Source organism: Mastigoproctus giganteus, chromosome 2 (assembly GCF_048544385.1).
Source record: "Mastigoproctus giganteus isolate SK-2022 chromosome 2, ASM4854438v1, whole genome shotgun sequence".
Classification (NCBI taxonomy): domain Eukaryota; kingdom Metazoa; phylum Arthropoda; class Arachnida; order Uropygi; family Thelyphonidae; genus Mastigoproctus; species Mastigoproctus giganteus.
The window spans coordinates 215,211,268-215,238,651 of record NC_143576.1 but is presented as its reverse complement, the minus strand read 5'-3'; the positions used below and the strand labels follow the sequence as shown (position 1 = coordinate 215,238,651).

Below are 27,384 nucleotides of genomic sequence, written 5' to 3'. Positions count from 1 at the left end.
AGAGGTAACTCAATCCAGTTATTAACACTCTCTGGCTAAAAGAAACCTTCCTACAATCCAATCTAAACCTCTTTTCCCATAATTTAAAGTTATGACACCCTGGATCTATAATCGTGAAAGATTCACCGTCATTAATCCTACTGTCCCCTCTGAGAGCTTCATAGAACTCAAACAGACTTCGCTTAACGTTGCCAAGCTCTGCTGACCTCATATTTGAAGTATTTCTTCACACGAACACCCTTTTGCCAATCTCACCAGGCGCGTTGAGCCCTCGTGGATACTAAGCATAGTTAGTAGGTCGCGTCCTTCCCACACCGGGTGGAAAAAAACCTGAGTTCAAATCCCATCTATGACCGGAGGAATTTTTGTGGCCCATTTTCACAACGTGGCTGATTTAGTCGGTCTCAGACTACGGTAGCGTGTTTTTTTCTCCCGGAAACTCGAGTTTTTCGTCCAGCCAACAGAAAATTGACCTCAGAACACACGCAATTTACAGACAGTATACATGCAGCAACATGGCCTTAGTTGCCAATGCGCCTAAAACCCAACAACAACAACAACAGACCCAACAACAACAACAATAGACGCGTTGCATATCTTTGGTGTTCCATTTTCTGCCCAACTTCGAACTTACAGAACCAACTTTTCTCCTTGGTTGATTTATCCCTTCAATTTCAGCTTTCTGGAACAACTTCCCTTCACACGTATTTCCTGAAAAATCACATTCTACAGAAATTGAGGTCTAATGTCGACAAGTATCCTCTTTCATCTTTGAATCTTCAACCCAATCACGTTGCTATGTTCTATAGATTCTAATACCTTTCGTGTTTGGAGTTTTCATAAAAAAAAGTAAATAACAATGATGCTGTTGATCTAAATATTTTCTCCAATAAATACCACCTGAAATGGTGCTATAATTTGATATGATGTCTTTATTTTGGATCAATGGCTCAGAGATAATATTTGGTTGTGAAAGGTAGATTACACAAATTTCTTCCTAATTTCTCTAACTTCCCTTAATTCGTAGTCACTCATTATAATGTTGTCAGTTTATTTCTGTTTTAATCTATCACGAATCTTTTCCACGATTAACAAGTGATTCCACAGATTGTTATTCAATGTTGACACCATTCTTATCGACTTGGAAGAATACCTGACTGGTGTTGTCACTGATCCGCGGATTACGACAGGCTACTGAGGCGTGAAATCCTATTTCATGGAAGCGCTACCTGTCAGATTGTCTACGTCTATCTGAGTGACCTGTTAGGAGCTGGTGAGACTAACGACATTGTTGTCTGACGGGTCTGCTTACGATAACCCTCCAGCTGCCAGAATTATCCACTCTTACAGAATCACTGAACATTCCTAAGATATCTTTAAGCTACGACGAAATTTTCCACTTATGCAGAAGCTGTTCGAACTCGGTATAAGCAGATTTTCGTGTCTCACTAGCAGTTCCCATAAATGATAATTGTTGGAAATTGTTAAGTTCCCACCTTGAGGTACTTGAAGTCTATTGTGGAAATCACACGTTCCTAATGACATGAAGTCGACTTTGAAATTCCAAGTTGGCAATTTGCTTGAACTAAATCCAACTATTCACGCTTCATTGTCCAACGACAGAACTTTACAGGATTATACAAAATAAATTGCCAAGTTGAACAGCAATAATAAGTTTGTTTGCAGATTGTTTGTAGGCGTAGATGACTTGGTATTTTAAATAATAATTATTCTGTAAATACAAAAATTATATTTAAAGACATTGGTTTTTAAATTGGATTATCCACATTCGGATAATTGAAATTCGCTATTTCGATTCTCCGAAACAGTCCAGGAATTGGCAGATAACTCCACCCGCGTGAGTTGTCCTTCAACGCTAGAGAGGTACACTGTGCTGCCACTTTATTAGGTACACCCTACTGTGAACACAAATGGTTTGTCCCACAAGTCATATGACCACAGTTGTGGATACAGATGCAGCAGAACAACCTTTCTAGTATCAGTTAAGCGTACAAACCGTAGCATGAATAGGGAAAAGGAGTGATCAAACGGACTTCGAACGTGGCATGGTAGTAGGTGCAAGACGTGCTGGACAAAGCATCTCTGAAACGGCAGTTCTCCTGAACTTTTCACGCACCACAGTTTCAAGGGTGTATCGAGAATGGTGCAACGAACAGAAGACATCTTCTCAACGGCACTCCTGTGGAAGAAAATCGCTTGTTGATGAGAGAGGTCAGAGGAGGATGGCTAGGATTGTGTAAGCAAACAGACGGGCCACAATGTCGCACATCACGTCAGAATACAACCTTGGTGCGCAGAAAAAAATATCGCAACGGACCACTAGTCGTACTTTGTCGCGAATGGGCTACAACAGCCGACGGCCACATCACGTACCTTTGTTATCAATGAAGAACAAGAGAGCACGCCTCCTGTGGGCACAGCAATACCAGCACTGGACTATCGAGGATTGGAAAACAGTGTTTGGTCTGACGAGTCCGAAGTTCCTGGTGCATCATGTTGATGGAATGCTCAGAATGTGGCGAAAATAACATGAATCTATGGACTCGTCATGTCTGACGACTACTGTGCAAGGTGGTGGTGGTGGGGGCAGTGTTATGGTGAGGGGAATGTTTTCTTGGCATACGTTGGGTCCATTGATACCCATAGATTCACGTCTGAATGCCACTTCGTACCTAAACATCGTTGCTGACCAAGTGCATCCGTTCATGTTGAGAGTTTATCCTCAGTCAGATGGTTACGTCCAGCAGGATAATGCGCCGTTGCACAAAGCTCGAATCACTATGGAATGGTTCCAGGAACATGACAATGACTTCAAATTCAGGCTGTTTTGAAGGCTAAAGGAGGCTCAACACACTACTAGGTAGGTGTACCTAATAAAGTGGCAGCGCACAGTGTATTAAGACATCTTAATATTCCGTGGTCAACCGTCCATAAAGTTCCCTCGTGAGTAGCTCAGTTGGTAGGATTGCTGCCCCCCCGCACCTGGTGGAAAAGACCTGAGTTAGAGTCCCGTCGATGACGTGAGGAACTTATGGGTCTTTTTCACAACGTGGCTGAGTTAGTCGATCTCAGACGAGGGTAGCATGGTTTTTACAGACAAAATACACGTAATGCGACAGCTAAGGCTTGGTTTCAGTGAAGAAGCGTTTATTGATGTTTGGAATTCTGTTTCCCTGAAAATTGGTAGATTTTGCTTCCAGGTAAAACTTTGATTTCGAATAATCGATGCCCATGCTATATTTCTAAATGGAACACATAGGACTCATAGAAGAGGTAGCACAGGCTCGTAATTGTGGGTAGAAGTCCCAAAGTGTGGGATTCTCTCAGTGGGGAATTACAAAACTAATGTCTGTACAGAGGAAATTTGAGGTAACCATCCTAACGTATTCGATGTTATAAGAAAGAGCAGTATTGAGAGCGCACAGACGAATAAAGCTGCAAAAGCTTTTAAAAATGTCACCTTATTTTTGTTGTTGAAGTCTGGAAAAATGCCATACATATTCTATTTTGTAAAACTAAAAAAATTTTAAAATCTGGTTTAAAAGATGATACGTGAAGGAACAAAAACCAGTTACTGAAATAAAAATAACCACTTTCGAATTCGATGGAAGGGAGAAATCGCAGTTCGCCATTTCTTCTTCGCCTCAGAAGTTGATTCTTGGACTTCCGGTGGAGAAGGAGTTTCCGATGATGAATATGGAGTGTTTTTAAAGTATCAGAAGACCCGCATGACTTATTCGCTAAACGTTTGTTTGCTGTCTAGATCAGAATCACATCGACCACTGAAGGATCTTTTTCTCTAGAATTTTTTCTAAAAAAAGTTAAAAAAAGAAAGAAGACGAACTGTCTTGAGATAAACTAATGTCGAACTCAAGAGGGTTTTATTTTTATTCAAGCAAAACAGGATAGGGCTATAATAACAATGCACGAGAATACACCAGGACGAATAAAACTTTCACTGTGAAACTCCATTTTTGAACTAGAGGACTTTAAAAGATATACAGAATATAAGAACTGTGGTATATGAAGCGGGTTCGAATTTATCCATTCTCTCGTTGAAGAAGAAATTTCTACTTGTTCCAACAGTTCGTGAACCATTCTGGGACCATTTCAAGTTCTCAGACTTAAAATCGAATGGAATATACGCATTGAGTAATTGGGAAATAACGTTTGTAATATTCTTCTACGACATACAGGACACGAGTAGCGCATTATCCATTTTACAGGCAATTGCAACCTAACAAAAGTTTTGAATTTTTCCAGGCTTCTTCTGCGTGGGATTGAAATGATTTTGTGCACATGTCAGAAGGAAAAAGATAAGTAATTTTCGAAATCAATACGAATGCGGGTGTGTCGAGTAACGTCTGTGACAGCCATCGGAGGTTGTCTCAGCTGCGTAGACATATTAAATGACAGGAGATTATCTTCGCTGATAGAGCACATAAACCAAGAAAATGAGAATGTGGCCACCAGTTGTTGTTGTTGTTGTTACTTGGTTTTTAGGAGCATTAGCAACTAAGGCCATATTGCTCCGGTGCGGTGGTCATTCCCTGACTTTTCCGCATGCTCCGTATTTGGTGGTGACGGGCCCGAACCCCGGTCCAATCAAGAAGCGTGTGCTACCACTGCTGCTCCTTCCCACCTGGCTACGGAGGCGCCTCTGTGGCCACCAGCGAGAGGCACCAAAATGATCTATCACGAAGTTGGACTTCGTCTTTTGTGTGTTTCCTAAGAGAGATACTTAGAAAGAAAGGAGGTAGAAACAATGAGAGAGCATGTGGCAGGTGATCTTAACTGAGATATGTCATTTGAACACGAGAAACAATAGAGTGTTGAAGTGGACTGTTTAATCTCAGGATAGTTTGCAACTTAATGATAACTGGAGTAATGGAAACCATTCGTGTGAAAAATATATAACATCGATTGATTTCCACTTCACTCTTTGTTGGACAATGGACATCAGCAGAAATAAACTTGCCAATGTACTTTCACTATCTGTGATCGTCCACAGATGCTAATTGTGCCATTGTTCTACACATATAGCGAATCTAAAAGTCTGGTTCTTTAACAAATGAGGCTGCCATCTATTAATAACCAACTGACATGAGCGCAGAATAGTTGATCATCAAAATCTGGAAATTTAGTGGTTATTATACAATATAATAAGGTGTCTGAACTTTAAAGGGGTGGTCAGCACGTAATTGCCCTCACATAGAAATCTTTGATTTAAGGATATGATATTTATAAATATATTACTGTCTTAAAAGTTAATGTATATTCATTTGTTTTTCTGGATTCATCGGTTACTGAGCTAGAGCCACGAATACTGCGAGAGGTGATACGCTGGAGAAGGTTGAAGTTCGATCCGTTATGAAATTTCTTTATTTGTAAAAAAGCAGCACAAATTCATGAGGAGATGAAAGCTGTATATGAAGAGGATTGCCCCACTGGAGACTGAAAGATGCAGTTCAAGTGTGGCAGAAGCACTGTGCACGATGACCCATGAGAACGAAGACCCATGCCACTGTGACTAGAGTGAAACAGCCACTCCTTGAAGACAGACGTGTAGCGATAAATTTTATTGCAAATGAAGTGAACATTAGCCCTGGGTTTGTTTGCAGATGTCCAAGGTGGCAATCCGTCCTCAAAAGCTCCACAATAGTGTTCCACACAAGTGTTAGAGTGCTTTATAGAATGAATTTTGATAATTTTTTGACCGAACTGTGACGATGGATGAATGTCCCGTACATCGCTAATACCCAGAAACAAAGCAGATGAGCAAAAAATGGAAACATTGATCTTCGCTACCCTTCCAAATAGCCGCGGTGCAATTGTTTTCCAACAAGGTCATGTTGTCAGTCTTCCAGCACTCCAAAAGTATCATCCTTACCTTCCAAAGGACAACAGCTACGTTGGAGAGTACTACACAAGAGACTATCAAGTTGAAGAAATTTAGGGAGCATTTTATGATACTAATACAAAATACCCATATCCTGCATAGATTTCTCATGGAAAAAGCGCAACTGTACACGGGTAAATACGGTATTTGATTGAAATCATTTAATTATCGAGATTTTAAACAAGTTGACAAATTCCAGTCTTTATATAGTCCTAATGACCACTTTTTCGGATAAAATCCAGAAAAAATGCAACAGAGAGAGTAAATATAATTCTAACGTCAACAGCCATGGTCTCTTTAGAGTCCAGAACTTTCTTACAATACACACAGCATGCATTTCATAGATAAATATTCAATTTTATTTGATATAAAATATAAAATAATATTTTATATTAAGAATAGAACAAAAACATTTTAATTAACAATTAAAACAAAAGAAACAGGTTAAAGAAAGAAAAGTTTCTTTATAAATTTTCGTCGCTACAACATTTAAAATTCTTCAAAAGGCACGAAATTCAATCTCTCTTGAAAATTTAGTTACATTACTTCCATGAAATTAAATTTTTCCATTTTAACGTCTTGGTTTAGATAAATTATTTACGTACAGTTCGAAAGGAAAATGCTTGGGATATATTGGCGTATAAGCTGTAATTAGGTTAAACGACAACACACGGGACATCAAGCTGAGAAAGAAATTCGAAAATAGAGACATACCAGTATATCAGCGTGTTCTTAAACGTGCTTTAATAGATTTTCTTCCCAAATTCTTGGCATTTCTTAGATAATTTATCTTCTCCAGCGACAGAGAAAACTTGTTCTAGTGGTTATTTGACTTGCGCGTGAAACAAAAACGCAATCTGAGTAAATATCGGAACCCAACAGCAAATAACAAAAGAAAACAGATGATGAAAGGCAAATAGACCTCGGGCAGTAACACAAAGTGCTTTCGTATTGGCACACTACCTAAAATGGGGTGGCTAATCAGTGCCACAAGTAATAAGCATTCAACACAAGACATGCGGAGAACAAGATCAGAACTAATAAAGTTCGGGGTCTTCGCCAACACCGCGGTGGTCGTTCGATCAAAGGAACCTATTTCGCTTCTCTTCTAAGAACGACTGCTGTTTGTTTTTGCCGCGTGGGATTTCTTGTAGTGTTTGATGTCTTACTGGGACTGTCTGCAAGCAAGCTTAAGGGCCAATAACCGGGCGTAATCCTACCCGAAAACCCTGGCAAAGAAGGATGTGTCCAAGGATTCAGATTCTACTGGAAGTATAAAACAATGACGTAGCAAAGCGTATTTTGTTTTTATTTTTAATTATTATTTGAATAAATGTATTATTACTATCGTAATTACATAGTATGACAAAATAAATGTAGATAACACTGGAGCTCTCTGAATAAGGGGAAAGGGCCCTTATTCAGAGAGCTCCAAAGTTGAAGTCTAGTGACAAATCCTCCGCTGACTTCCTATCACGTTTTTGTTCTCCTTTGAACTGTCAAGGGACGAAGTAGATTTTTCTTCATCATTCTCAATCCTCCCTGAAGAGGAGAGTTGTACCAAGTTCGTTTCATCATTGAAAACAAATGACCGTGTTGGAAAAGACAATGGTGAACCACCACATCTTTCTTCAGCAAACCGCATGTAATGAGTCAAAGCTTTAGTAACCTTTTGGGTACTTGTAGACAGTGAATCAAAACTTTACAAGGCCGCGTTGAGTTACAGTGGAGGTTGATAAGAGTGACGGGATGAACAGGGACGTTTCCTGATTTTGTTTAGGACTGACAGGCAACGTAACCGTAGGGGTGGTGAAATTAGGGGATTAAATAAGATTTTAAACTGATATTCATTTGCCAATTTTGTATTTATTGTCACATATCTCTATTAGTGCCTGTTTAAGCATGTAATTTTGTCTTTGTAATTATCAGTGGTTGAGAATCTAATTAAGCTAAATGTCTAACAACCTTAAACTCATCCACGATAACAATATGTGTAATAACTTGATCTAGAATAATAATACGTGTATATGCGTAATATTAATCTTGATCTATGGACTTGGATTACTGTAGGAGTTGTAGACGGTGGCATGCTATCTGGACTACTATTCACAGTCATAATCGACCAAGTAGTAAATCGTAGAAATGATATCACTTGCTACCCTGTCGATGTAAAACCACTCGATCAAATTAGGCGATAGATAAGTACTAGTATTAGTAGAGGCAAATGATGCAAGAAAGCAAGCTTATAAAGTATTAGCCAAAAAGAAATCCACATCACCTGCCCATCCCCTACAATAATTTGTCTAGTTCTTCCTTCAGTATATTCAGACTACCCATTTCCTCAACAACAAATGGAAGTTTGTTCCAACAATCAGCTACTTTGTTGGTTGAAGCAAACCTCCACACATCTATCCTACAACCATCCTTCCTCAATTTGGATTTATGCCCTTTCATGTGCTTCGTCTGAACAAGAGGAAGAATGCCACCAGCATTGAGTTTGCGGAATCCATTTAGGGCTTAAACACCTCAATCAGATCATCTCGCAGCTGCTTACTCTCCAGACGCTACAATTTGAAGAACTAAATCTTTCTTGGTAAGACCACTCTTTAGTTCCCTTCACGAATCTCGATGACCTTGTCTGCACACGTTCCAGCAGCTCTACATCCTTCCTAAAACGAGGCCTCCAGACATGTATGCAGTAGTCAAGATGCGGCTTTTGTTGCACTTCAACTGCTACATTTTCAAAAGTATCAAAAACTCAACCCTCCTCAATTTCTAAAACACAGCGACTTTCAGGGGGTTTTGAGCAGTTGAAAGAGAAATTCCCTTTCTCCTATAAAATTTGATTTATCCAAGGAAACATTCTCCTATATTGCTGCCATCTAGCGAGGAAAAAGAACATCCTCCACGCATTTGAGACGACCGATCAATATGGCCAAGTTACATTAATTTATTACATTCTTTCTTTTTTACATTCTTTCGGGCACAGCGCATTGAAAATAAGCTTAGGCTACAAAATAAGTCTTTTGTGAAGAACAAAACATCTTTTACCATACTGGGAGGAGGTCGGTCGTCAATGAATAGGATTCTCATTAGAAATGAAACAATTGTTTCTGAAATTCTCCTTTGCCTTGAACTGATTATTTCGTCTTAAAGACCTGACCTAGTTATTGATCATTAGTGCAGTTTTAATTGGCTGCATCGAATGATTAATGTTGCGCTGTTGAATCGGAAGACACGTACAGGAATACTTAAAAAGACACTCATCAACTTCTTTCTCCCAGCGGGTGAATATAGCCCCCTGAATTACTAGCAGGGGTGCACTATGGGGGGTTATATGGCGGGCTATCATCCCCCGTGTCTCCAAAGTTTCATCACGTTTTAATGCACCCCCATCCCTCTGCGAAACTAAAATCCTGGAGACACCACTGATCATCAGATTTCGCCCTTCCTATTCCGGCTGACTAAGGGGGATTTAATATATGGGGAAGAAAAAAACTTGCACTAATGATCTACTTTGTGTACATTTCTCCCCCATCCGAGTTCGTGCAGCAGGCGCTGAACTTTTTCTGCATTCTGGCGACGTCCGTTACTAGCAATGAAAGCGACCACTGTTTGCACACCCTTGGATATCTCATGTATAAGGCACTGACGCAAACACTGACATCTGCATGATCGATGCGTCCTTTGATTAGCATTCCATCCCTGTCGACTTTTGCATATGCTTAATATACGACTCTGCTTTGGGTAGTTTGTTGGACTTGATACGGTTCCCTCCACTTCCACAATTCTGAATTCTAAACATTAAATTGGAAAAAAAAAAGGAATTGATGAACTCGTGACTGGAACAAAGTTCGCAGTTGTATCTTTTGATCGGAGAAGACTTGTAATTTGTGTTTTTGGTATTCGGGTTGCGAGCGGATAACGGAGTTGTCCGTCTCCGTCCGTCTGTTCTTTATATATATATATATGTATTTTTTTTAAATTTTGGCAAAAATTAAACAAAATATTAAATTTCTTGTAAAAAAAAGTTTTTTAAACTTTATATAGAACAGAAGAAAGTAAGTGCATTGCAGTATAAATAGCCTTGAAATTCAACATTAAGATATATACATATATATATATATATATAGCTTAATCCCGATTATCCGAATCTCGATAATACGGATTTTATGATTTTTCTCATCTTGTTTTTTACATCTTTTTAGTTCGGTATAATTCGGCAATGAAGCTAAAGGCACACTCTAATTTAGATAAATTAAATCGTATAAATACATTTATTTGACTTCATTAGTTGATTTAACCTTATTGCTTTCCCTTCACCCTTGAATACATTTCCTCATTCCCTTTTTAGGCAAACTGCCTTTAGGTCTGGTCTGCATTGGCACCAACGCATGACTGAGTTAATAAATGGTCGGGAGGCATGTTTTGCACTGAACTTACCATCTTTGCCGAGCCAAAAATGTTGGTTCACTATGTTCGATAAAACATCAACTACAAATAAAATAGACTGCTGTTTTAATATATACAAAAAAAATCAATATTTTAATAAGATTGGATTAAAGATGAAAGCATTGTTCCTGCTGATTTATATCACTGAGTTTAGGTTTACAATTATCAGATAGTTCTACGGTAATCTAAGTTGTATTGGTATAATCATAAGTTCCTTGGTATCAGATAAACACTGTGCACGTTCCCGGGCTTTTTTAGTCAATCAAGTCATGGGCAAACAGGTGGACTTTCCGATTTTCAAAATGGTGCCGTCGTTGGAGCACGCTTAGCAGGAGACCATAGTGGCATAGTGGCATAGTGTTTTGTGGAAGGCGCCACCGGTGGTTTCCCACATCTGCGCCATGGTACTTTGTGAAGAATTTACAGAATCTCTGTAAAAGCCAGAAAAAGTGTGGTGTCTGGTTTGTGACAGAGTTGTGCTGTGTTCTGTTGTTCTGTCTCTGGCTGCTTAGCCGCAAGGCCCCTAAGGGAACCCCACGTTGCCCGCCACCACCACTGGGAGGTGAGCCAGGCTGCCCATTATACTCTGGCTGGCCTCCGCCAGGGTTGCCTGAGCTTCCTGACGGAGCCAAAAAAAAAAAATAAATAAAAATAAAAATAAAAATAAAAATAAAATAAAAAAAATAATAATAATAAAAAATAAAATAAAAAATAAATAAAATAAATAAAAATAAAAAGTAATATAAGTAAATAAATAAATAAAAAGAAATAAAAAAAAAATAATAATAAAATAAAAAAATAAAAAAATTAAATAAAAAAAAATAATAATAAAAATAAAAAAAAATAAATTAATTTAAAAAATTAAGTAAAATAAAGTAACAGATTAAAAAAAAAAAAAAAAAAAAAAAAGGAAGAGAGAGAGAGGAGCATAGAAAAAGAGAGGATTTGAGGGAGAATGAATTTGGGTGGGTTGACAGGGGAGAATAAATCCACCCTAATTTAGGCGAAGTATAGGAAAGAGTGTGGGTTTAAAAGTCACAGGGGACAGGTGCCCCTGTGTAATTGTCAATGGCATAGTGCCTGTAGATCCCGCACTGAGGTCAGTGCCAGCAATCCCGCACCTAGATCGGTGCCAGCAGTATATCCTACCCATTTCGGGTTTGCGATGACTTTTAAATCCCGCACTCCGAGGAGTGCCAGCATCCCGCACCTTGGATGGTGCCTGCAGTGGATCCTACCCTATTAGGGTTTGCATAATTATGTCTGCGTTTTTTCCGGGGGAATGGAGAGTTATCCCACGCCGGCCCGGTTTAGTTCTTGGGCTCTGAGTTCTGCAATCTTAGCTCGCCTAAGTGCAAATGTTTCTTGCGCATAGGTGGTTAATGCCTTATAGGTATGTTCCTCGAGTAGCAGAGTGAATTCTTGATTGCGAGGGTTTCTCTGTATTGTGGTGAGGAATTTAAGCCTAATGTTGTCGTAGCTGGGGCACTCATACATGAGGTGCCCCCAGGACTCCTCTTCGCCGCAGTGGCAACGTGGGTCATTCTCGATTCCCATGGCGGTCAGTTTTTGTTGGAAGGATCCATGGCCGGTGATGATAAAGGTCACATGGAGGCCAGGCGAAAACCAGGGTGGAGGTTCTGGGTGAGTTGAACTTATGGATGGAAGGAATCGTTTTGTGATGGCCCCTTTTGTTGTAGTGTCCCAGTCATGTTGCCATATCTCTTGTAGATGTTTGGTTATCCGTTGTCTTTCCTGCCTGGTGCCGTTTGTGGTGTCAAGTTGAAAATTTAGCAGTTGGGTTGGAACTCCCTTCCTTAAGTGATAAAAAAGCCCTCTTTAACCACTTCTAAGTATAGTGGCTGACATCCAGTTAATACCTGCAGAGCAGGGGTGCTGACGGTGCGGCATGCCCTGCAAATTGAAAGGAGCATGAACCTCTGGATTGAATCCAGCTTACGTTTATTTCTTGCTAGGATGGCTTTTCGGTACCAGATGGAGGCACCATAACAGACAATTGGCACGTATGCCGCTTGGTATATCAGAGTAAGAGCTTTGTGCTTCAGCCCCCAGTCTGCCCTGCTGACCCGCCTTATCATAGCACTGTACCTTTGAATTTTGTTGGCTAGATACTTTAGGTGGTGGTGGAAGGTAAGCCCCAAGTCTAAGAAGATACCTAGGAGCTTGACTTCAGCGTGCAGCCGTATGGGCATAAAGTTTAATTTTATTGTAGGTGGTCTTGTGATTTGTAGTCTGCCTTTAAGGAGTATGGACTTTGTTTTCTCTCCTGAAATGGTAAGGTTGTGCAGGGCTGCCCAGTTCTGAAGTTTTACCAGTGCTCCATTTGCCATTTTCTCTAAGTTCGTCCTGGTGTTAGCACATACCAAAAGGACAAGATCATCCGCGAAGGCCAAGGGCTCAACACCTCCCAGGTCCATGCCCAGGAACTCATCCAGGACAATAGACCAGAGGAAAGGGCCAAGCACAGAGCCCTGCGGACAGCCTCGATCGATGTACCTAGTCACTGTCTGGAATCTGTTGGTAACTTGGACTTTTCTACCAGTTAAATATGACCTTAAACTGTTGTATAGGTTGTTGGAAACATTTGATTGCCGAAGCCTCCGAAGAACACTGGGCCACCATAGTCGATCAAAGGCCCCAGCGAAGTCTACCATGATTGCAAGGGAGTACTTAAAGGCTGTGTGAGTTGCTTGAGTGATTAAACTGTTAATGGCATCTTCTGTGCTGCTACCTGCTTTGAATCCAAATTGCTTGTCACTTGGAAGTTTTTGTTCTTCATATCTGGCGGTTAAGCGAAATAGGAGCAGGCGTTCTTGTAGCTTGGCCATTACAGAGAGCAAGGCAATCGGGCGGTAGGAGGTTGGAATTTGTGGTGGCTTGTCGGGATTTTTCAATATAAATTTCAAGGTTGCCGTTTTCCAGGATGTTGGAAATGTGCCTTCTGTCAGGCACCTATTTAGAAGGCTTAGGAGAGTAACAGGATAGCATTCTGCAAATTTTTTAACCACATCCACTTCCAGCAGATCAGCACCAGGTGTTTTTCCTACTTTCATTTTGTTTATTGCCAAGTCCATCTCAATGTTAGTGAAGGGGGATTCCACAGAGGCAGGATGATAGTTGTGATTTTCATCTACTATTTCTTGTTGTTGTTGAGTCATAGCTGCAGCTTCAATGGGATAAATGGTGTCTAGAATATTGTTAATGCTATCCTTCCAGGTGTAAGTAGAGGAGCCATCCATCTTTAGTGTCGTATCGAGTACCTCTCCTCGCGGCAGCTTGTTTGTTACGATCTTGAAAACTATGCCCCAGGGGTCCTTATTCCCAGAAGTGGATACCAGGGTTTGCCACGTTTGCTTTTTACTTTTACGAATTAGCTTTGTGTATTCATTTCTGACAATGCGATAAGCCTCCCTGGCGGCATCTACCTCATGGGGAGGTAGCCTTGATCGAGCCTGCTGGAACATTTTTCTTGCATGGTGGACTCTTCTTCTGAGATCCTGTAGTTGGGGATTCCACCAGGGAACTGCATATCGGTAGGGCCTTCTGCGTGGGATGGAGAGATCACATGCAGATCTTATGGCAGTGGTAATAATCTGTACACAATCATCTGAAGGGAGTGCTTCAGGGAGTGGAGTGTCTTCAGGGAGTCTTCTTGTTAGCTCAGTCCGAAAACGTTGCCAGTCTGCCTTTTTTGAATTGTACCGTATCACATCTCGTGGGATCGGAGGGGTCCGTTCCACAGAGCGAACCAGAGAAAATGATATCGCTCTGTGGTCCGACGTGGTCCAGGCTTCTTGTACAGTCCATTTGGCTAGTTTGTTGGCAATGTCTGGGGTGGCTGCTGTAACATCTATAGTGCTCTCCCAAAGGGGGCCGCTGTAAGTTGGAAGTTGATCTGGTCGGTTTATTACTTGGAGGCCTGTGGCTAGGAAGAATTCTTCTAGTTTTGCACCATTTCTTTGTGCAGATCTGTCAGGGGTGCGACTGTGCCAGAGCAGAGATCTGCAGTTTGCATCCATGGCTATTAGTAGTCGTCCTCCCGGGAGAGTCTCAAGAGCCGTCTGAATGGTTGAGATCGCTGGGGTGATGTCTTCACCAGGGTGAGTATATATTGTTAACAGGAACAAAGACCCTAACTGAGTTATGATTTGTGCACAGGCACTGTTTGCAGTGCAGAGTGGTGTAATCTTTGTTGTGCTGATTTCTGGGTTTCTGATGATTATTGCTGCCCATGGGGTTTCGGTTTTACAGTAGACCATTTTATAGGATGCAGGGTAACCTGTGACCACACCTGAGCGAACATATGGTTCCTGTAATAAGGCCACATCAATTTGGTTTTCTTCTATTTTCACTTTTAGTTGGTCAGCTACCAGCCTCGCTCTTTGTGCGTTCAGTTGAACTATTTTTATTTCATGGTGGCAGTTTATAGAGGGGCCTCTATCCATAGTGGATTCTCATTTGGTATTGGCTTTTGGCTTTCAGGTATACCATACAGTTCCCATCCCTGATTGAGTGTTGATGAGGAGCTTTCACTGCTTTGCAGTTTGCACAGACTGGGAGCTGGTCTTTTGCTGGGCAGTCACTGTACTTGTGCCCTTTCTGGGCACAGTGGCCACATGTTGAATCACGCTGGTTGCATGTGTGTGATGTGTGGCCAAAGCGAAGGCACTTGTAACATTTCGTAACTGAAATATGCTCCTTAAACCTATGGCTTCCCCAGCCTATGAAAATGCGACTCTGTGTTTCTAAGATTTGCCATGCTCGCGTGGAGAGCTGGATTACCCAATTGACATTTGAATGTGTTTTAGATTTAGTACTGTATTTTGGGCTAACGTCTTCTTCCACAGTGTCCTCAGGTAGGTGCAGACTTAGATTTTTGTGGTAAATTTCCTCTTTGAGTTCTTCTGGGGTTACACCTTGCTGTATGTCAAATAAGACAATTGAGGGTCCTTTTTTCTTGGGAGCCTCTGCCTTTAAACCGTACTTAATCATATTATCATTACTTAAAATTGTTTGTGCCTCTTCTCTGGAGTTGGTTTCAATTACCACACCTGGGTGTCTAGTCTTCCGCATACTTTTGATCTGGATTGTCTTCATTTGGTCTTTTAGATTTTTGGTTAAGGTTTCCTTTACAGCATCACTTGTGTCAAACTGCGCGTCTTCTGTTGGCTTAATCAGGATTATATGTGATTCTGTCTTTCTTGTTAGTGTTTTGGTTTGGGGTCCATCTGGTTTATGGGATGCTACTTTAGCGCCATTTCGCAACGCCTCCGAAAAGGTAGGGGGGCGGTGTTGCATTTGTTTTCCCCCTTTCTGAGGGCGAACCTCCCATTTCGCTTGCAGTTTTTCGTATTCGACGTAGAGGTTTAAAAATCACCGTCTCCATCTTGCTGAATATGTTAATGAGGTCAGTGCGGATAGCAGCAGTAATTTTCGATGATTTCCCCACATACTCCTCAAGCGTCCCTCTGATAGCCATAATTTGGTCAACTGGGGTTCCAATTAGAGGGGGTAGAGTGGGGTTCGGGTTTGCATCTGGTTCTGGCACTTCGTTTGTTTCTTTATGTGCATCTTTGTTTACCTCTTTGCTGGTCTCTTCAGTCACGTCCGGATGCGGGCGAGACAATTGTTGTGAATCCTTGGGTTCACAACTGCTTCTCTTTCCCTTTTCTAGGCAGTAGATTTCGCCTAATTGTAGCTCCTCGACAGATAAGTCCGCAGGAGTGGGAGAGATTTGGTCAGTTGTTGTGCTGTCTCTCTCTGCGTTGTTTTTTCCAGCACTTGAAATACTGCTTTTGCATTGGCTGCAGTAGTATCTAGATCGAGCCGTGGAACTTATCTTTGGAATCGTAGATCTTCCAGAACAGCACTCCCCCAGTCTTCTTTTGCAGGGGCCATTACAGATCAAAAAGACTTTAATATTTTTTCCGCAGCAATCACAAGTTTGTTGGCTTGCGCGACCAGGCATAATGATTATTAAAAGGAGGGAAAATTGGCAAAGAACAAATATTTAGAGTAGCACTACAGTTGGGGCAGAAGGCTTCTGCAATTTTTATTATTATTTTTTTTTTTTTATTTATTAGAAATATTACTGCAAATTCTATTTAGTTTCTCAAGTTCCTTATTTTTAAAGAGTTCAACTGCTAGGCAATAAAAGCACTTCCTACTATGTGAGGAGTGTTTGTGTTCAGTTATATTTAGCGTTAACACGACTTTCCCTTTTTACGTGCCCCAGAGGGTAGCCGATGTCCGCTGCAGTGAGACAAAGTATACAGACCACCTGCCGGTTGACCTAATTTAGGCGATCTGTAAAATGCTGGTCAACGTGGTGGAAAGCATTCCGCTGGCTATAATGCTTGGCTGAACAAAATAAGATATGTATTCAAGTTTTTAAATTGAGAATAAAGTTGTTTACCTGATCATTTAGTGGGTACAACTTGCCTCAGGAAAAAGCACACCAAAAACTGATTCGCTGGATATCAGAAACTCGACAAGATGTTAAGCATAGTCCTTTAAACTATTCATTGAACAGGAGCCTAAAAAACATGCGACCGCACAGTGAAAAACCTACTCCTACCATCCGAGCAGGAGACCATTGAGAAGACAGAGGAAATACTAGTGCCTATGCCAAAGACACTTCTTTGGTATAGGCACACTTCTACCAAAGAAGGTTGGAGCACGCCAAGACTGGTATGGGGAACAGTGTAAAAAGATAACGTGGCCTGACGAGTCTCGACTTACCTTTTTTTTGCACAAACGATAGGGTGAAAGTATGGCGTGAGCTTCGTGAAGTCATGCATCCAGACTCTCTCTTTGTGTCCACCCTTCAAACGGCTGGAGTGATATCGTGGTACACGGTGTGTTCTGTTTTGTAGGACAGACTGGATTCGTTCATACAGTTAAAAGGTTGTTACCTCAATGAATATCTTTCTTTCTGTCGTATATATCAGCTCAGATTCACCCTGCAATACTTCATTTTCACACGGATTGTGATGGATTCTTTCTGGACGACAAGGCAACAATCCACCCTGTAGAAGTTGTGTGTGAATAATTCGAAGAACTTCACTCAGATTTCCAACATCTATCCTGGCTACCTAATTCTCCAAGTTTGAATCCGATTGAGAATGTCTGGGTTATGTTGGAAAGGGCAGTTTTTTTACCGTTCTCTACAGCAACTGAAAAATATCCGGATGTAGGAATGGTGAGAAGTGAAACTGAACTCTTTCAGTACCTAGAGGAATTTACGATGTGCCAGTGTAATTCGGGAAAAAGGTGGCCTACTAGATATTGAATAAAAGTGTTTTTTTGGCCAGTGAGTGTGGATCATTTTATGTTCCTGTAGACGGAATTTGAATTTTTGTATTTGTTTGTTCTGTTTGTTGCTTATTTTCTGATAATGTCGGGGTAGCTAAGGCTTTGAGGTGTCATCGTAACTTGATTGTGAAATTCATATATTCAATAGTCGTTTTATGTATTTTCAAGAAAAAACTATTCTGAAAAAAAGTCAAATACAAGCTCGAGACCGGTTAACTTGGCCATAATGCGATCATAAAAAAAGATTCCAATAATAAGGCGCGCAATTACCCCAAAATATTTGACTTCAATCCCTTAAAATATCTACGTATCCATCTTCAAGAAACAACATGCTCTTTTCTTTATTAGCGATGAAATTTAAGCACACAGGTGAAATATAATCTTTAAAATGCTTTATTTAAGATATAATGAGATGTGCTTAGGACATTAGTTGGACATCTCTAAACGACTCTAATTTCGTGTAATAATGGCTATTTTCCACTGTAATTCTGGCAATAGAAAAGAAAAATATATTAAAAGTCATGATTTACGTCATTATGATCAAAAATAAGTACATTATTGCCTGAATTCCAGTTTAGCTCCTGTGATTTCGCTTTCGACTCGTCTATAATAAGCGGAGAAGAACCAAGTGATAGCAATTAGAAAACTTGAGTAGACCACTCAGACAGTGGCGCCCTGGATGTGATGTACCATTTCAATGATCAAAATCCTTACTGAAAACGAAGTTAATAGTGATCAAATCTTATTTTAGTCCATTTAAAGGTCATTAAAACTTTATTTCTTTTTAAATCTCATTTCAAAATCGCTTCCGTTCTTCAAATATTGTTAACCTAATGAGAAATAAATGTTTCTTAGAAATCTGTGTGATTCTTCACTGGATTTCTCTTAGAAGGAAAAACGAAAGAACGCGAGCGATAGGCACAAATCGTAAATGTTCCCGTATAGCAGCGGAATAAATCTCAGTCGCGTCATTTAGACTTAAGTATTCAGTTAGCATGAGTAAGCCTACTTGATCTGTTTCTCTAATACTTTTCGCAAAAAAAGAAGGAATGGAATACATTTTGGAGAATTATTCTTCATGCTTTTTTTTTTTATACTTCGATTATTAAAGTTGAAATTCGAGAGTGAGTGAATAAACCAGTTGAATTTAAATGTAGCGTAAAATCAGTTTGTTCCAGAAATATGTTGATTATTTTACAGTTATTGGAAAATGGAACCAACTTTCCTGATTCCATTTAATGGAGCTCTTTGGTAAATAGGGGAATTTATGGAGTGCATTTTGAACTTTTGCATTATCCGCGAAACTTTTCTACAAAAGTTATTCTTTTATGTGAATTAAGTTTATTTAAATTTATTTTCACCCAAGCAAGTGAAAATCAGAAAATTCATGATCAGGATCGTATAACGAATGATAGGAACACAAATTTCTACACCCAGATGAATTTCATTATTGTCTGACAACATGAAGCTTTCAAATTTCTACACCAAAATGATTCTATTGTTGTTTGACAACAGAAAACTTTCGGATTCCTACATCTAGATGGATTCTATTGTTGTCTGACAACATGAAGCGATGATTTTCCACGTAGATGAATTTTATTGTTGTCTGACAACACAAAACCAGATTTTTTGCGCCCTAGATGAATTCCATTGTTGTCTGACAACATGAACCGAGGTTTCCCGGAATCAGACAGAGTTAGACTGAACTAAGAAGATACAGATAAAAATTTTGAGCCCCTGGCTAAAGTCTATTGTACACTTGTTATTACAGGGTTGTAGGCGCATCAGTGCCGTATATATTATGTCTGTTATATGCATGTTCTATGGCCGAGTTTGATGGATGAAAAATCCGAGTTTCCGGGAGAAAAAAAAACAAGCTCCCTTCTCCTGAGACCAACTAACTTAGGCACGATGTGAAAAAAGGCACAGAAAAATTCGAACTACCTCTTTTCCATCTGGTGTGGGGAGACGGTAATTATATCCACTGTGCTGGCCGCGATGGCATTGTCCACACTTAATCATAGATCGAAAAAAATACCATTATTTTCTGGGAGTACTCTTCTTTTCAGTCTAACCTTGACTTTATTTCTTTAGTATAATTTCGTCAGTCTTTAGTGTAAACTGAAGATCTTCCTTCTGATGTTAGGACTTTCATCCAGTTTCTGGTAGATACTGCGGTCATTCTGACGTTCACCACATGTTAACTTGTCAGGTTTGTTGATAGTTCTTATGGATACCGATTTTTGACTTTATTTTATATAAACATAATTGTATTTTTCATTAACTTTCTTTTAGATCTTATTTGTTTCTTCTATACTAAAAATTGTTCCTTTATTTTTCAGGGTACCTGAAAAACAAAAGAAACTCTAGCAACTTCACGCAAAGAGTTACCAAAATTGCCAAAATGACTCTGAGTTATTCAAAACAGACTTCAGATTTTCCCACGTGGGGATTTCTATTTCCGTCTGTTAGGCAAGATCCTCAGGGAGTTCTGGTTCATTGAATTGTAATGATCTGGTCAAGAGCGATTAGGATCCGGTGAGAAAGAAAATTGGAAACGTCCGTGAGAGATCGTGATTAGACTGCGAAGCGACAGAAAGAGAAACAATAAACAAATAAATAAATAAAAGAGATGGAACACGCCACGTGAACTTTGACGTCAGAGTGTATTCCGAGTTACTTTAATTATTACAGAGATGTCCTTGCCATCCTGAAGAGATGTGATCAGCGAGCAAAATCCATGCGCCTGTGGTGTGAGTGCGGTGTGTGAGTGGGCGTGTGTGTGTGTGTACGTAGCATCATGAAAGGCCCTCCCGTGACCACTTTCGTTATCGGGATATTGGTGGCAGCAGCAGGAATGTCGGCAAGTGCTCATGTTCTGTATAAAGCGACCTCCAACGAGACCTTACTGAAGCCTTTTATTTCTACGGAATCATTGCAAAGGAGTTTCACCACAACCACCTCACCCCTTCTTTCGGAAATAGCCCAACTTATCACTCCTTCTCTCACTACGAAAAGAATCCACTCTCAAGATGGCGTACGCATCCAAAACCATACCTCAATCCCACTCATTGTACCTTCAACTCTTCTCAGTCAAGTTGTAGATTTGCCCATAACGAATGACAGCAGAAATGGTATTAATGGTAAGGCCAAAGAGTTCCAGACATCCAACAGAACGGCCAAGAATGGTAAACTACTAAATCTTTTATTAGCAGTTACAGCAAGTTCTTCGCCTACTCCAGACACCATAGAAAATGCGACAAGCGACCATCGGCTTGCTAATCCGTCTTATTTGGATACTCTTCTTAGTGTTAAACACCCACTGGGACAGTCGGAGTCATCCAACTCGTCGCAATTTTTTCCGACGGGCGAAACAAGCACCGATGTCGTGTTCCGCGGGACTTCAGCGCCATCTACGTCTTCGCGCCTCCCAGTCGTTCAAGGAGGTGGTGATTTGGTTCGGACAGGAAAGCGAGAAGATATCAGCCGGCAATATGAGAGCACTTTGGAGAATATTCCCACCGATGCGTCCGTGCACGCGCCTCACGGATACGCTAGCGATGTCTCTCCCTTTTCGGGTAATGACTGGAAGATGACTGCGCCCGCTGACGTGCTTACACGTGCTGTAGCAGCGTCGGCAGTATCAGTAGACGGCGTGGACGTAGATAGAAATGCACAAGCGGGCCGGAGCGGCGAAGAGACCCATTATGTCGGAAGATGGGTCAATAATGGCGATCGTCATCTATCGGAAGCCAGTTATCCCACTATTTTCCATCGCGATAACGATACATCCGATGTCTCTAATGACTCGCCCTATTTCACCTTAAATTCGAAAGATTCACTTCCAAAAATAGAGAAGGCAGCGCCATCTGATGGCTCGTCAAGTCGTTCAGGGCCGGATAAAAAAGATAACGTTAGAACTTACGGTAAAAATAAGGGAGAATCGCATTTAACGAGAACTAACAGTACGTTGACAAAGGGGGACGAGGGCGTAGTGAAATCGGTGCCCTTAATTCCCACTAAAACACCCAGAAACTCTTCATACGGAACCGCTCCAGGATCTAAGAGAAAGGGCATCATAAAATATATACCAACAGTTAAACAAAAGAGCAACAGTAGTGATTTCAACATTTCTCCAACAGATGGCAGCGCTGTACCGCATTCAGATTATAAACCATTGGCAGATGATGGACGCACAAACAAAGAAGACAAATATTTTCACGAAAGGAAATCCAAAGAGTTATTGTCCACAGACAAACCGGTGTCTTCTACCACTTTGGACAGTCACATGAACGATCCCCCTTGGAATCGGGGACCGAGCGTGTTCTCTGAACACGAGCCTTTACTCAAGAAGAAACTGATTCCTAAAAAAATGAAAGAAAACGAAGATCCCGTGGTGAAATCACCCGGAGTGGCCTCAAACGATCACCCCGAGTGGAAATCGGCAAAGCAACAATGGGGTGCCGCCTGGGAAGCTCACATATACACCGCCGGATGTTTTTTTGCCATTCTTTCCATCTACTGCCTCATCAGCATCTTCAGGCTACGTAGTTACGTAAGGTTGTTCAGTCTTGGCTACTTCTTAACGGTGAACTTTCTTATGTTTGTCGCGGTTACAACCAGAGCCGTAAATTTACTCTTTGATCCCTACAACGCTTCGGGCTCTCTTCCTCCAGTTGTTGCTCGCCTCACCTTCAGCTTCGCCCATCCCTGTTTTGTTTCGGCATTCACCATTCTTTTCTTGGCTTTGCTGGAATCGACCAAAACGGAGATCCTTCCTTCCAGAATCCAGCGGCCAATCGTCTTCGGGTGTATCGCAGCGTTCCATTTGTCCCTCTCCGTAACCACGGACGCAATTATTGGTACGTACGTCAATGCCCCCGTGGTCTACTATTCATTTCAGGGGATTTTTCTGTTGTGGACTTTGACCATCTTCATCACGTACGTCATCATGTTCAAACGAATCCATCTGGCTGCGTTGAAAAAGCAAGGGGAGATGATCCGGGTCACGTTCACCAAGCTCCACATCGATGGCGCCCAACTGCCCAAGAAACTACCGAGGCCCACCCTCACTCTCGCTGTTAGAACCATGCTGGCGTGTGCCATAACAGGACTGTTGGAAGTGGTGTTGAAAGTCTACGGCCTTCTCTGTATCTACGGGCTGTTCGTTCGTGCAAATCCCGAACCCTGGGGATGGTGGAGTTACCAAACTGCCAGTCGTCTGGTGGAGCTCTCAATAGCGGGTATAATCTCCTTCGTCGTAACGCAACCTCTGAGGCAGTTCGAGACTGAAAATAAAAAGTGTTGCAACGTACTCACGTGGTTCACCTGTGACACCAAATGCCGTCAAAACAAGAGCGAAGTCTTCGACTTCGAAACGCATTCCGATTATTACGCCAACCTTCAAGGTTTCAGGAACTGCGCATTCTCAGCCAATAACAGGCGATGGGGTCAAACTAACTCGTTGCCAACGTTTCGCACTCCGTCTACGGATATCGAAAACACCTTGCCGATGCGCAACTTCCCCTACAGCGGAAGAGGAAGAAATACGAACCACCCGAGCGCGTTGTCGCTCCTGTCTTACTACAGATCCAAGAGGAACCTCAGTCTTTCCACCAACGACGGCCTCGATGACCTCGAACGAACCTTCGGCAACCAGATGGCCTTGTCGGCAGTGTCCGAGAGCAGATCGAGCGTCACTCGACCTGCGTCCATGCTGTACAAAGACAAAGGGTTCATCCGCTTCCGCACCGACGAAGACCCGGAACAGCCGATGGACTTCAGCGACGAAGACGACACGAGACACGAGGAGGCGAATGACGACGAATGCGACTCTACGAAGGCCAATGCCGGATCCAGTTTCCACTCGCTGCTCGACGACGACATCGTGCAGAGTTCTCTGTCGCCCTTCTTCCAGAATGCTTACCACCGCAGGTTCCGGAGAATGAGTCGGGTAAGTATCGAGACCACCGACAACAGCTTCGACCTCTCGTCCGAGCAACTGAGCAACGTGACCTTCCGAAACGGTCTGTCGAACAGTGCGCTGGACTTCAACCTGCGAAAATACGGCAGCACGTGCAGCTCTGAGAGCGCCGCCAACAGTTTCGACGTGACGTTCTTCCTGAACGGCGGAGGGATGGTGCAGCACCCTTCGTACAGGAGCGAAACCGAAGACGACAAGAACTCCAGCGTCGAAGGACACGAGGTGATGTTGCGCAGCGTGTCGCCGATCCTCACGCAAACGGCACGCAGGGTTCATGAACTGCCGCTGAATCTGAACCTTCACAGTGAAGCGGACACTCAGGTGGGAAGGGTCAATGCAGCGTGCGGAACCGAAGACATCACCCCCGATTCCGCAGTGTACCTGGATCTTCAGCTGACGAAAGACAATAGTTCGGAGCCTTTTCCTCCCCCTCTTCCGCCTCCTCTACCACCCCCTCTGTCCTACCCGCCTACCCCTTTATGTGATCACGACACTTGTCACCAGATGGCGACACGTGTGCCCATCTATTACAAGCCGTCTTCCACAAGCCAGTCGATGGGTGACTTGAGAACTAGTTCTTACGTGATCTCGTCGAAGTCCAGGAAACCCTCAAGGAGCTTACTCACCAAACTTCGGGGCTCGACTTTCTCTCTGAACGCTGCGATCAACGGCTACGAACCCTTAGAGTCGGAAGAGCACGGCGTGGAGTGTTGCCGTGACGAAACGAGGAAAAGACTGCGTCGAGCCTCGAGCGACAGAAGACCGGGAAGAGATCCGTGTTTGTTAGTGTCTCCCAGTGACGTACCGGGTACTTACTCTAACCTGGGTCATCTGATTCATGGAGACAGCGGACTTCTACGCGACTGCCAAGAGTGCGTGGTGCACGTGGACGAAGCATCGCAGACTGATCCACCGGAAATTCACATTGGAATCATTACGGCCGCGTGCAGTGACGTCTTCAGGCTAGGACGAAACACTTCGGAGAACTCCGGATTAATCAAACTGCAGGAAGACTTTTAGCTTAGGGGGATGCGATCCGAATGTACAGCGCAGCTAGCCATGTTCTGTGTACATATTAATGGTGGACCCGCCACTTGAAAAGATTACTGTCTCCATTAAACTTAAGGCATTTTTCTTATATAAAGAACCCCTTTTGTGTTTAAGCACGAAAGAGGGAAATTAATAAAAAAAAAATAGTTCTAACTTTTCTTTTTAAATGTTAGATTGGTAGCTCTAATTTTGTAACAGTTGCAGCTCATCCGAATTACAGCAAGGAACAACAAAGGTGAGTATGGGGGTGAACTTACACGGTGTGTTGAAGACTTATTTATACATCGGAGGGTATGTCCTCGATAAATAAGATGGAGAAAGGTCAGTTTTAGTTTCTAATTGTCGTTTAAAAACTGCAAACGATTATTATACCAAATCACAGTTCAGTGGAGTTTCTCTTGCACCAAAAGAGAACATCCATTTTTTCTTCCAAAGGAATTTCTATATTTGAGGGAGTCGATTATTTATTTTCCTTCTTATAAGAACAACAGGCACTCTTTGCTGTCTCGTGTATCTTTGTGCCATAAAGAAGACCTCAATAGATCAACATACTGTATCCACTTCAACTGTATTTATCTCTAGGAAGAGTTATTTATAATAAAAAGTATCAAATAGTTTTCCCTGAAAATGTACCACTGCATTTTCCAAAAGATATCGTTCCATTAATCTGTATTAACCATCATTTTTTTTACGATTCATCCCGGTCCATTGACTCCCTATCCTCATCTGTAGACTCCATATATCTGTAACCCTTCCAGGCTCCCAGATGAGATAGAAACTTCGACAGTTGTGCCATATTACAGAATGTTCCAACCCAGAGCACATCTAAGTCTAATTTCGTTCTGCTTTTGTTGTTATACCACAATCAGCATCTGAAAGATTCATTTCTACATCAAAAGTGGAGTGAATGACACCAATTAAAGGAGGCTCTAAGAATCGTGAAATCTCTAAGGGGTCTATGCAACATTACTGATGAAAGAGAAATCTTGAAATAGCAAAAGGAAATTTTTATTATTTATAAGATAAAGATATTCTTTTTGTATCTCATTGCGGAATTTTCATGATTTGGACAACCGGCAAAAAATCCCTGTTTGGAGTCACCCAATGCAATTTTATCTACACAAAAACACTTAGATTTCCTAAGATGAAGTTGTAACTCATTTAGATTTTCATTTTTTTGAAGGAAATTTGGTTGTTTTACCAAGAACTCATTCAGATGTTTCTTGCGGTCTTCTATCCTAAATGGTATCAGTGAAGTTTGTGATTACTTTTGTTATCTCCAGTTACTTAACCACCACTCTGAGATAGCTGTTTTGTTTCTTTATTTTTTTTTTTTGTTTCCAAATGCAGCTTTCGGAATACTGGATCCTAATAGATCGAAAGAATTTTATATGTATAAAAGATATTTCTTAAGTGATTTATGAAACTTAAAAATATTTTTGAAATTTACAGATTTGTGGTTCTATTAGTGTAATGCGATAAACATTTAAGAAAGTTTAGATGTAAGTTTTTTAGATCAAAGTAAACTTGGGAATTTGCCTCAGTAGTAAGGAGATTATTAGAAAGTTAGTAAAGAGAGCGCTTCAGATAGTTAGAGAGAAAGAGAGAGAGAGAATTCAAAGTTTGCTGTTAACTTACTGACGAATATGGACAACTTTAATTCAAACATCCCTACTAAATCAACAAACTTATCAAACTATAAACATAGGAGAACAGTCAGAATATCCGATAAATAAGTAGTGTTGCAAAATATATACTTCTAAAAATTTAACTTTTATTAGTAATTTTCACTGTTCCAGATTTGGTTAGTCCATAGACTCTTTAACCAGATTTGGTTAAAGAGTCTATGGACTCTTTAACCAAATCTGGTTAAAGAGTCTATGGACTCTTTAACCAGATTCGGCTAAAGAGTCCATTTAGATCATGCATCTCAATTATAAATGGTTTAATGTTAGATTATCACATTCGCTGCTGCCTTGACCTTGGACTGTAATGAACCAAATTCAAAAAATCACGGGATTGAGTCAATCTGGACTGGGGATACCAGAGATATTTTTGGGCTTTCTTCTTACTATGGCTCAGCCATTGGTGAAGACTGCTTGACAAAAATATCCGGATTTTCTTCTGGCTAATCGGAAACAAATGGTTCTTTAAGTAGTGGTTTTTCATCCAGGTGGATTAAATACCACCTGAATGAAAAAACACTGCTCCCATAGCAACACTAGTGTTGCTATGGAGCAATAGATAAATAAGTCGCTTATATCAACGCATATAGTGGGCCGAATTCGTATCTCTCTTTCTATCTTTCTTTCTGCGTGCATGTCCTCTTGCATCAGAATGTACATCTAATACGAATTCAATAAAATATCCAAAATGGTATCCATTTTCATATTTACTAGTTCAAATATATTTATATTTAAATATCTCTTATAAAACGCGAAGCCAATAATCTAGTCTTGTAAATAAGCATTTTCGATATTTCATTGTAAGATAGTTTTCTGTTTTTATTATTATTATTATTTTTTCTCCCTTCCTCTGTATTAAGCGTGTTTAACTATAAACAGCTTTCACGAGCAGGTCATAAGTTTAACTGTTCCGTGCAGCATGCGGAACTGTGTGTGTGTGTGCGTGCGTGTGTATATAT

The 27,384-nt window shown here is 41.1% G+C and overlaps 1 protein-coding gene across 1 annotated transcript in view; it reads left to right on the top strand.

Annotated features, from left to right (window-relative positions):
* Positions 1 to 26,479, top strand: part of LOC150090081 (uncharacterized) — a 113,745-nt gene extending 87,266 nt beyond the window's left edge. Inside the window, exon 2 of the mRNA XM_090389754.1 lies at positions 20,050 to 26,479. Coding sequence (XP_090245880.1) covers positions 20,508 to 24,710 — 4,203 coding nt within the window. The 5' untranslated portion in view covers positions 20,050 to 20,507 and the 3' untranslated portion in view covers positions 24,711 to 26,479. The remainder of the gene's footprint in view (positions 1 to 20,049) is intronic.
* The last annotated feature ends 905 nt before the right edge of the window (positions 26,480 to 27,384 follow it).